The 11120-nt window shown below is 44.9% G+C and overlaps 1 protein-coding gene across 1 annotated transcript; it reads right to left on the reverse strand.

The window, feature by feature from the left end:
- Positions 1 to 3628: 3628 nt before the first annotated feature.
- On the reverse strand, positions 3629 to 7819 carry KCTD6 (potassium channel tetramerization domain containing 6; the record flags this gene model as incomplete). Its single annotated transcript, XM_014584435.1, is given in 2 exon segments — positions 3629 to 5014; positions 7750 to 7819. Coding segments are annotated over 2 exon segments (714 nt in total). The 3' UTR covers positions 3629 to 4327.
- Between the last annotated feature and the right edge of the window lie 3301 nt (positions 7820 to 11120).

Raw genomic sequence — 11120 nt, forward strand, 5'->3', positions numbered from 1 at the left:
TAAAATGTAACAAGAAAAATAAATTAAAAACAAAAAAAAAAAAAAAAAGAAAAATCTCAGCTGGCTACTTGTCCTCATCTACTCACATAAAAATCATTTAAAGTGCTGGTGATCGGTGAATCTGAGAACACTTACGAAAAGCAAACTTAATTCCAGTAAACTGGACAAGGCGAGACCTTATAAGTTTTGAACTTTAGAAATTTGGAACAAATAGTATTCTTTCCACACCTGTTTGTTTGTTTGAGAGATTTTTTGTTATAAGGCACATGCATTTGCCAGAGAGACAGAGAGACAGAAAATGAGAAATCACCCCCCCCCCAGGGGGATGGCCATGCCACAATCCTTTCTCCTCCATTCTCCCCTCAGGATCTTGGGCACACACACACGCACCTAGCATGAATTTTAAACTGCCAGGTCCAGGACTTGAACCTCAGTCAACTATGTGGGAGTAGAGCAATGTAACCACTACGCCATCTGCTGGTCCCATCCAAACCTGTTTTCAATCCAAATCATTTTATTTTATATTGACCTCAGCAAGCTCAATAACTGGCTGGGGTTGTTTTTGTTTTGTTTTTGAGAGGTTTTTGCGATAGGGCATGTGCACTCGCCAGAAAGACAGAGAGAGACAGAAAGCGAGAAATCACCCCCCCCCCAGGGGGAGGGCCACGCCACAAACCCTTCTCCTCTGTTCTCTAAGGATCTTGGGCAAGCACATACACATGTCTGGCATGAGTTTAAGCCACTGAGTCCATTCGAACTGTGGTTGATCACATGGGAGTCCAGCGACATAGCCATTACACCAACTGCTGGTCCCGGGTTGTTTTTTAAGTAACCATCAATTGGTTTGAACTAGGAGGCAATTCTCTAAAGTGATAACCTCTTACCAGTATACTGATTTTCAAAAAACACAGCAAACTATCAATAACATTCAAGGATTAGTGTAAAAATGATAAAGTGAGGTAATCATAGGTTCTGGACGTTGGTCATTTGTCAAATCTTAAAACAAATTTTCTGAGAGATATGGACAAAAATGAACATTAAGTAAGTGATCTCATCTTCCTGTCTGAGAGAGAATCTCAGAACATCTCACAAAGGGGGGACCAGCAGTTAGCGTAATGGCTATGACGCTGGACTCCCACGTAGTCAACCGCAGTTCGCATCCTGGACCCAGTGGCTTAAAACTCACTCCGGGCATGTGTATGTGCGCCCAAGATCGCAAGAGGAGAAAGGAGGAGAAGGGATTGCAGCGTGGCCATCCCCCCTGAGGGGTGATTTCTCGCTTTCTGTCTGTCTGTCTGTCTCTGTCTGTCTGGCGAGCGCACGCGCCTTATAACAAAAACCTCTATTAAAAAAAAAATTACATCTCTTAAAGGGAAAAAGAGTGCCCTGCCTGGTCAGGACGCACAGCCTCAGAGCTCCAGCTTCCCCTACAAACAGGGAAGACAGTATCTGACTTTCTGTCACGAGGTGTTCTGGAAAACTAAGGCGGCTCACAGTAACCAATATAATCCTTCGCGTAACATTCAAGAAACACAATTGAGAGAACTCTGCAAAATAAAACTATTGTGAAATAAATAAAAGTATATCCATTTCCCTAACTGTTCCAGATCCTTCATTCACTACAGTTTATTTCTTCTCCTCGGAAAAAAACCTAATGTTGATAATAAAATACATTTGTAGGGGACCAGCAGTTGGCATAATGGCTATGTTGCTGGGCTCTCATATAGTCAACTGTGGTTCAAGTCCCGAGCCTGGTGGCTTAAACTCATGCCAGGTGTGTGTGTGTGTGCCCAAGATCCCGAAAGGAGAATGGAGGAGAAGGGATTGGGGCATGGCCTTCCCCCCTGGGGGGTGATTTCTCACTTTCTGTCTCTCTGTCTCTCTGTCTTTCTGGTGAGTGCACGCGCCCTATAGCAAAAACCTTTCCAAAAAAAAATACACACACACATATACACACACATTTGTGGGACCCAACACATGAGAATTAAGTGGCCCAAAGTAATTTTGTCCCTGTGCTTATTAGCCCAAATAATGGTCATGTTCAGACCTGTGACAACTGAAAGAAAATCTGTAATCTTCAGCATAAGTCCTATTTTTAAAAATTTGTCAGGGCCAGCAGGAGGCATACTGGTTAAGATGTTGGGCTCCCACATGGCCGACCATGGTTTGAGTCCTGGACCCAGAGGCTTGAAACACACCAGGGACACCAGCACATGTGTGTACATGCCCAAAATCCCAAAAGGAGAATGGAGGAGAAGGGACTGCGGAGCGAGCATCCCTTGGGCTGATTTCTCACTTTCTCTCTGTCTCTTATCTCATGTCTCAAGCACATGAGCCCTACAGCAAAAATCTGTTTAAAAAGAAAAGAGGGACCAGTAAATGGCATAATGGTGATGTCACTGAATTCCCATGTAGTAGACTGGGGTTCGAATCCCAGCCCCAGCAGCTTAAAACTCAGGAGAGGTGCATGTACGTGTGTGCCCAAGATCCCAAGAGGAGCCTAGAGGAGAAGAGGTTGCAGTGGGGCCATCCCTCCTGGAGGGGTAATTTCTTGCTTTCTATCTGTCTCTCTCTCTCTCTGTCTCTCTGGTGTGCACATGTGCCCTATAGCAAAAATCTCTTTAAAAAATTGTTAAACTATATGTTTGCTTTTCAAATATGCACTATTTGAGACAAAATTCTACCCATCCCTGTTTCAATGACACAGTAGAGTTCAAGATTTGGGTTTTCTTTTTTTTTTTTTTTTTTTGAGAGGTTTTTGCTATAGGACATGTGCGCTCGCCAGACAGAGAGAGATGGAGAGACAGAAAGCGAGAAATCACCCCCCAGGGGGAATGGCCACGCCACAATCCCTTCTCCTCCATTCTCCTCTTGGGATCTTGGGCACGCACGCACACGCGCCTGGTGTGAGTTTAAGCCACTGGGTCCAGGACTCGAACCACGGTCGATTACATGGGAGTCCAGCGACATAGCCATTACGCTAACTGCTGGTCCCATGATTTGGGTTTTCTTTATAAAGATTTTATTTATTTATTTATTTATTTATTTTTGAGAGGTTTTTGCTATAGGGCACATACGTTCACCAGACAGACAGAGAGAGACAGAGAGACAGAAAGTGAGAAATCATCCCCCAGGGGGTATGGTCATGCCGCAATCCCTTCTCTTCCATTCTCCTCTCAGGATCCTGGGCACGCATGCACACGCGCCCGGCGTGAGTTCTAAGCCACCGGGTCCGGGACTCGAACCACGTTCGACTACGTGGGAATCCAGCGGCATAGCCATTATGCTAACTGCTGGTTCCCAAGATTTTATTTATTTATTTATTATTATTATTCAACTGACCAGAGAAAGAGAGAGAGGGAGAGTGAAAACTCAAGCCACCAGGTCCAGAACTTGAACCGTGGTCAGCTATGTAGGAATCTGATGCTTTAACCGCCACACCACCAGCCGGCCCAGGTTTGAATTCTTACATCACGACCTGAGATTCCACTGAGTCCTCTCAAACCACATACAAATGTACCACCAGGGACAAAAACCAAACACTGCCTATGTAAGACAAGGAGTATGATTTTCCCCCTTGAGTGACCAATCAATACCAACCTACTTTTCATATTTCACTTTTTATTCATTTTTTTTTTTTCTGGTAGACAGTACACGTGGGAATGATACTGCACCAGGCATAAGAAGTAAAATTGCTACCACAGGGACATTTTGTATTTAGAATCCAATATAAATATTTCTAGTCAGACATTTCCATGGCTACAGATATTTGGTTGCTTGATTCATATGCATAGAAAGAAACAGTTGTTGTAACTGTAAAAAGCAGTACTTAACAAGTACTTTTAAATGATTGGAACAGTTTTCCTTTAATATCACAATACTGCTTATTAATTTGGGATCAAGGTCACCCTACATGATGCTCTGATGTTTCTCAAAGGCCACGTGAATATTCTGCTCATTCTTTCATTCCTGGATTTCCAGCCTTCTAGTTGAGTTAAGGACCATTTTATCAGAAATCATTTTAGCACTGTAATAAAAAAAGCTCTGTTAAGGGTGGATTATATACCATAATGATTTTCAGACTTCTTTTTATAAAAAAGGTATCTGGAGACTCTGAACAGGCACATGCACACTCAGGTGGGGAGGGGACAAAACATGGAGGAGTCTGCGAAAGCACAAAACTTCTTCTGGTCCTCACTGCCTTCAAATAAATACAAATATTAAAAAGGGAAAAAAAAAATCCCACACTGTGATTTAAAAAAAAAAAAAAATCAGCCTTTTCCATTTCCTGGAGAGTCAGGGTCCAGGAACTTCTCTCGGCTGGCGATCAGTCATCCGTCTTCCGGGCCAGCCTGCAGAAAGTCCAGTTGTGCTCCACTGTGTTCTCGTTGGCCCGCTCGCTCATGTGATGCACTCGGGTGTTGCGGATCGTGAAGCCTTGTTTTGTGATGTATTCCATCAGGTGGACCCGGAGAGAAACTTCCTGGTGGTAGTCACAGGGTCCGAAAGTAAAGGAGACCTGGCAGTCCCTGGTGTCCATCATGTGCTTATTCCACTTAGTAAAATAGTTGGAGATGCCTTCTAGTAAGGAATGGACCTTGGTGGTGATGGTTAACTGGGTGATGATAACGGCCACCGGGTTGGAATACTTCGAAAGCTTGCGAGTACTAGACAGCTCCACGACCTCTTCGAAAGTATCCATAGGATACAAAGGCTTCGGGTCATTGAGACACTGAATCAGGGGCTCAATCTGGTAAAAATCCGCTTCTTTCCGAAGCAGATCGAATTCTTTAAAATCCAGGGGTAAGGTCAACTCTGAAGTTCTTAAGAAGTTGAGGACGTATCGAAAAAGAGGTCCATCTCGATCGATGAAATAATTACCTTGAGGGTCTCGCGCTGTGGGGAAGTCTCCCCCAAACATGGCTCCAAGCATGGAATCCGGGTAACGCGTCAATGTGGTGAGAGACGTTGTGTACAAGTGTCCACCGACATTTAGCGTGACTGGGTCAGTCATCTGCAAGTTTTAAAACATGATCAGTCACCTGAAATTTTTAAAATTCTAACTTTCACAGTTAAGAAAACTCATGGCAATGAGCCAAGTACACAATTCCTCCGGGCCATAATGTCTAGCAATCCAACAATGCAAAATGACTTCACTTTCAATGGAAAACCCACCCAGGTGAAGGGCTTTTACATTTGTTTGCAATAGAAAAAAAAAAAAACGGATAAATACAATCTGTAAAGACTTTCTCTAAACTGGAGAACATAACTTCTCGGGCCATGTATTTTCAGGGCCAATATCTACAGAGTTTCCAGGTCAGAATATGCTATGAGAAGGGAAAGACCAGCCTAAATTATACTCTTTTTCTTTTTCCTAATAATAAAAAAAAAGACTTCAGTTTTTCTTAACCCAAGTTAACATAAGACAGGGCTGGCCCTTTGGCCTGGTAGTTCCAGAAGCGAGGTTCCCACATGCCTGATGGTACAGTTCAAATCCCAGCCCTGGCAGCTTAAAAAACACACTTGAGGTATGTGTGCCCCAAATCCTGACAGGGTAGAGAAATGGAGAAGGGGTTGTGGTGTGACCACAATCACATCGAGAGGTGCTTCCTCCCGCTCCCTTTCTGCTGAATGCACAAGCCCTCTCACCAAAAAAAAAAAGAAACCTAATATAGGATAAAAATTATCTAATAATGTAAAGACATCTATTTTCAATATTTCACTGGGTTTTCCTCCATTCAAAAAGAAGGCAGGCTGGCAGCGGGACGTGGATCTCCCACATGGCTGACTGAGGTTTGAATTCTAGCATGGAGACTTGAAAAACAAACTTGGGGCCCAGCAAGTGGCATGGTGGCTAAGGCAACTGGATACCACATGGCTGGCTGTGTGGTTCAAGTCCAGGACTCAGCAGCTTGAAAGGCACACCAGGTGCGTGCCATGCATGCTCGAAATCCTGAGAGGAGCATGGAGGAGAGGGACTGAGGAGTCACCATCCTCCCAGGGGGTGATTTCTTACTCCACCCCCGTCTCTTTGGGGAGCACATGCATCCTACAGCAAAACTAAAAAGAAGAAAAGAAAAAAAGAGAAACTAAGCACACATGTGCTTAAAATCCTGGAAAACGGGGGATTTGGGCATAATGGGTGCATCACTGCCCTCCCATGGAGTCGACTGCAGTTTGAGTCCTGCACCCAGAGACTTGAGACTCACACCAGGCACGTGTGAGTACGTGCCCAAAATCCCAAAAGAATGGAGGTGAAGGGTTTGCAGCATGTCTATCCCCCCTAGGGGGTGATTTCTCACTTTCTGTCTCTTCAGCAAGGGTACATGCCCTATAGCAAAAATCTCTCTGAAAAAGAAAAAAAAAATGTCTTGAAAAACAGAAGAAAAAGAATTGTAGCGTGACCACACCCTGTTGTGGGATGTGTGAGTGCGCTTGCTCTCTCTCTCTCTCTCTCTCTCTCTCTCTTTGGCTCTCTCCATATACATGGACTCTCTCACAATTAAAAATGGAGGGGGGGGTGACAAACCATTAAATTTATTTTAAAAATAAAAATCTGTGCAAACTTGATAATTTTCTCACAGATATAGCATTCTCAAATACTGAGTTAAAAGTTACAGTTTAGTCAGTACAACTGGCTACAAAACTGTCAAGTACTCAAAGGCTAACAGCAGCATTAATCTCCATAATCTGTAACATTAATGTTGCAATACGGCTTTTAACTTTGAGAAGCAAAGTTCTCTTGATAACATGGACCTTGGTTTTAGAAATCATCTTTAGGGAACCAGCAGTTAGCGTAATGGCTATGTCGCTGGACTCCCACGTAGTCGACCGCGGTTCATGTCCCGGACCCGGTGGCTTAAAAAACTCACGCCGGGCGCGTGTGCGTGCGTGCCCAAGATCCCGAGAGGAGAATGGAGGAGAAGGGATTGCGGCGTGACCATCCCCCCTGGGGGGTGATTTCTCGCTTTCTGTCTCTATGTCTCTCTCTGTCTGTCTGGCGAGCGCACGCGCCCTACAGTGAAAATCTCTCCAAAAAAAAAAAAGAAATCATCTTTAGACAAAATACAGACAGACTTTAGGTACTATGCAAGTAGAATATTTCTTACCAAAGAAACAAAAAATACAGAGACACATGCATACGCAAAGTGTAAGTGGGAAAAGAGGCATCTTCTCCACAAGTAATCTCTCTAACCCCAAGAAAGTGTCCTCCATACCATTACAGACTAGATCCTTTTAAGTAGTCACCATTCCATGATGGAAGAGCTTTAAACGCAACATACGTTATTTTCCATTAACAGGTTATAAGTATTTGGAATGTCCATATTGAGTTTCTCTATTAAAACACCGAACAAACACCAAAAACACACCTAGGGCCAGCACGTGGCATGGAGGTTAAGGTGGCCAGATCCCAGATGGCTGACTGTGCAGTTCCAGTCCTGAGTCCCTGACCTGTAGCTTGAAAAACATGCTGGGCGCATGTGCATGAGTGCCCAAAATCCCAAGAGGAGAAGGGAGAAGAAGGGAGGAGGCATGGCCATTCCCCCAGGGGGATGGTTTCTCTTCCCCCCTGTCTCTCTCCAGTGAGCACATGTACTACAGAGAAACAAACAAAAATCTAAACTAATTAAAAGGAGAAAGGGGGGTTGCACAAATTCATGACTTCGTTCCTGTAAGACATATCATACTGAAGAATACATGAGAGGGAAAAGGTACACAAAAATAAGCTCCTCTGCAGCAATCACTCACCATATAGCCCCAGTCTCCATTATCCATCTGCTCCAGCGCTGCGTCGTCAGGAGCCCAGGTTCCAGGGAAACTGGGTGGGGAAGAAAAGACACAGGAGAGCATGTGTAACTATAAAAATACAGAACAGGGCCCTCAACCCAACAGAGTTGGCTAAAGACCAAAACGAATAAACAAACGGAACCACCCCTCTTTGCTCAACTGATACCTCCTCCAAGGCAAAAGACCAGGGGGAGAAAGCGTTCTCCACGGGACTTCTGCGGGTCCTCTGTCCTTGCCGGGAGGAGTGTGTCCTGAACACCTACCTACCAGACTAACCATCTTTGGAGAACAAGCCCTCCCAGACTTAGAGGAAGAGCCCAGGAAGTCACCAGTCATTCCAATTCTGCCTCTCTTCTTTGAAAACCCAATTTTTAGAACTTCTACAGGAAAACATTATGACTAACTCTATAACCTTATCCTGGTACAAATATGATGGCCCTTATCAAAAAGGCCATTTAAAGAAAGGGAAGGGACCAGCAGATGGTGTAATGGTTATGTTGCTGGACTCCCACATATCTGACTCCAGTTTGAGTCCTGGACCCGACGACTTAAAACTCACACCAGGCCCGTGTGCATGCATGCCAAGATCCTCACAGAAGGGACTGAAGCGCGGCCATCCCCCCCACCCCAAGTGTGATTTCTCACTTTCTGTTTGTCTCTCTCTGTCTCTCTAGCAAACAAATGGGTCTTATAGCAAAAATCTCTCCAAAATAAATAAAGAAAGAAAGAAACTGGGGCTGGCAAGTGGCGTGGTGGTTAAAGGCGCTGGACTCCCACATGGTCGACCATGGTTCAAGTCTTGGACCTGGTGGCTTGCTTTCTCACTTCCTCTCTCTCTCTCTCTCTGTCTCTCTTTGATCAAACTGAAAAATAATAATGATATAATAATAAATAAAGTTAAATAAAATAATTCTTAGGTTAAAAAAAAATCAAAAGAAAACTTTCTTTCATTGAGCCATTTCAGCCAAACAGACCATCTCAGTAAAAGCATCAAAAATCACAAAACTCCTAAGACATTGGTATCACATTCCAAAAGAAATACATCAGAATGGTATTTATTTATAATCATAGGTGTTTTATAATCATACCTTTAATAATGATACATTTCTCTCTGTACAATAATCAAGACAAATAGGAAACCATTCAAACGTCAAACTGTCAGAGCAGTTTGGGGCAAACAGAATGTTCTTGATCTGGCTTGAGAATCACTCGGAAGAGAAAAAAAAAGAGAAACATCCAGATACTAATAATGCCAGTTTGAATTTATTCCTATCTGCAATTCAAAAGCACTTAAACAAACAGTTTCCCAGCTACAGAACTGCCTCAGTCAGATTCCTCTCACACACTTCATCCCCCAAATCAACCTGCAAAGCAAACTGCTGAGCAAATTTCAAAAGCTCTGGCAAGAGATGGGAAGAAACATGCACTTATCGGTGTTTGCCCAGAAAAAGCACTGGCTGATTTATGTGGTCCCTGAACAAACCCACTTTTCCCACTTTTAGAGGAATCTGGCACACGATTCCCAGAACAAGCCCTGGCTACAGAAGATCACAAAGGCTCTTTCTCAAAAGGTCACTCAGGCATGGAGAGAACATTTGCATAGCACAGCAGGGCTGAAATCAGAGCCTAAAGCGTCTATTTCTCCACCTTGCAAATTCTACACAGCAAGCAAGCTAAAATGCGCACCAGACAATGTGCGGTTTTTATTTACGCTCACAAGCCGGACACAGACAGGCCTCCGCACGCTAGAATGGTGACAAACGGAGGAACACATACCACACTCAGGGCGGCCGTGACCCCCTTTGGTTCCTGTGACACACTGCGCGTACAGTTAAGAGGCTCCTTATAAAAGTTCTTAGAGGGGCCAGCAGGGCATGGTGGTTAAGGCACTAAGCCCCACGTGACTGACTGCGGTTTGCAGTCCCAGACCCGGCGGCTTGAAAATCACACCAGGTGTGTGTGCATGTGCCCAAAATCTCAAGAGGAGAGTGGAGGTGAAGGAAATGCAGCAGGGCCATTCACCTGCCCCCCCCGCACCCCCCCCCGGGATGATTTCTCACTTTCCCTCTCTGACAAGCACAGTACCCTATAGAGAAAAAAAAAATGGAAATCCAGGTATAGTTTTTTTAATGATAGGCATTTTGCATGAAATTTCTGAAGTCTCCTCATATTGAAAGTAAACAGAGCCAAGAAGTGCACTTTACCCATTTCTCTTGCCATATCTGATTTGGCAACTGATAACATCAGACCCATAACTGAGCAAGTTAAAAAGGCGGCATGGGGACCAGCAGTCAGCGTAATGGCTATGTCCTGGACTCCCACATAGCCGACCGCGGTTCGCGCCCCGGACCCGGTGGCTTAAACTCACACTGGGCGCGTGTGCGTGCGTGCCCAAGATCCCAAGAGGAGAATGGAGGAGAAGGGATTGCGACGTGGCCATCCCCCCTGGGGGGTGATTTCTCACTTTCTGTCTCTCTGTCTCTGTCTGTCTGTCTGTCTGGCGAGCGCAAGCGCCCTATCGCAAAAAAACTCTCAAAAAAAAAAAAAAGACAGCATGGAGGTTAGGGCCGAAAAGTTCTGGTAGGATGCTCATTTTCAGTTTTATCCCGGGGCCCAAAGCATTCATTCCTGACAGTCTCAACAATAATTCATTCAACCAACACAAGGAGGGTGGGGAAGGCTTTGTGCACTGTGGTTACCCAGAAGCAGGGAAGGTACAGTCCTGGCCCTCCTGGACTTTCAATCTCCAACAAAGGGCATCAGGAACGAGTGCAGCACAGTGCAGGGTCTGCACCTCCTGCCTACTAGACGGACCGGCAGAGGCCTGCGGGGGAGAACGGAGTCCCACAGGGGAGAGTGGAGGACCTCTGGGGAGGCCCACTTCACTGAGCCCTGGAGGGGAATCTAGACAGCCTACAAAGGGACACGAGGGAGATGAGGCCATTTAACTAGACAGGAATGGGGCCAGCAGGTGGCATGACGGTGAAGGGCTGGACTCCTACCTGGCTGACCACTGCTTAAATCCCAGACCTGGTGGTTGCTTTATCACCTTCTCTGGCGCTCTCTCATAAGCACAAGTACCCTGTAGCAGATTAAAATAATAAAAATAATTTAAAAATTAAAAATTCTAATAAACGGACGGGAAAATGAAGGCCTCCCTCTTCTCCAACAAGATTCCTTGATACAGTCAGTCAAGCATGAATTACTGCCCCCATTTCAGAGATGCAAAATAGAGAGACGGAGTATACACAGAGACCTGCTCGGGGGCCCACAGCTCAGAAGCAAGTGAGTAAGAACGTGGGTTTCTTGACTCCTAGTTCAGATCTTTCCCT

The sequence above is a fragment of the Tupaia chinensis genome, unplaced genomic scaffold, assembly GCF_000334495.1.
Source record: "Tupaia chinensis unplaced genomic scaffold, TupChi_1.0 Scaffold146828_1, whole genome shotgun sequence".
Lineage (NCBI taxonomy): Eukaryota > Metazoa > Chordata > Mammalia > Scandentia > Tupaiidae > Tupaia > Tupaia belangeri.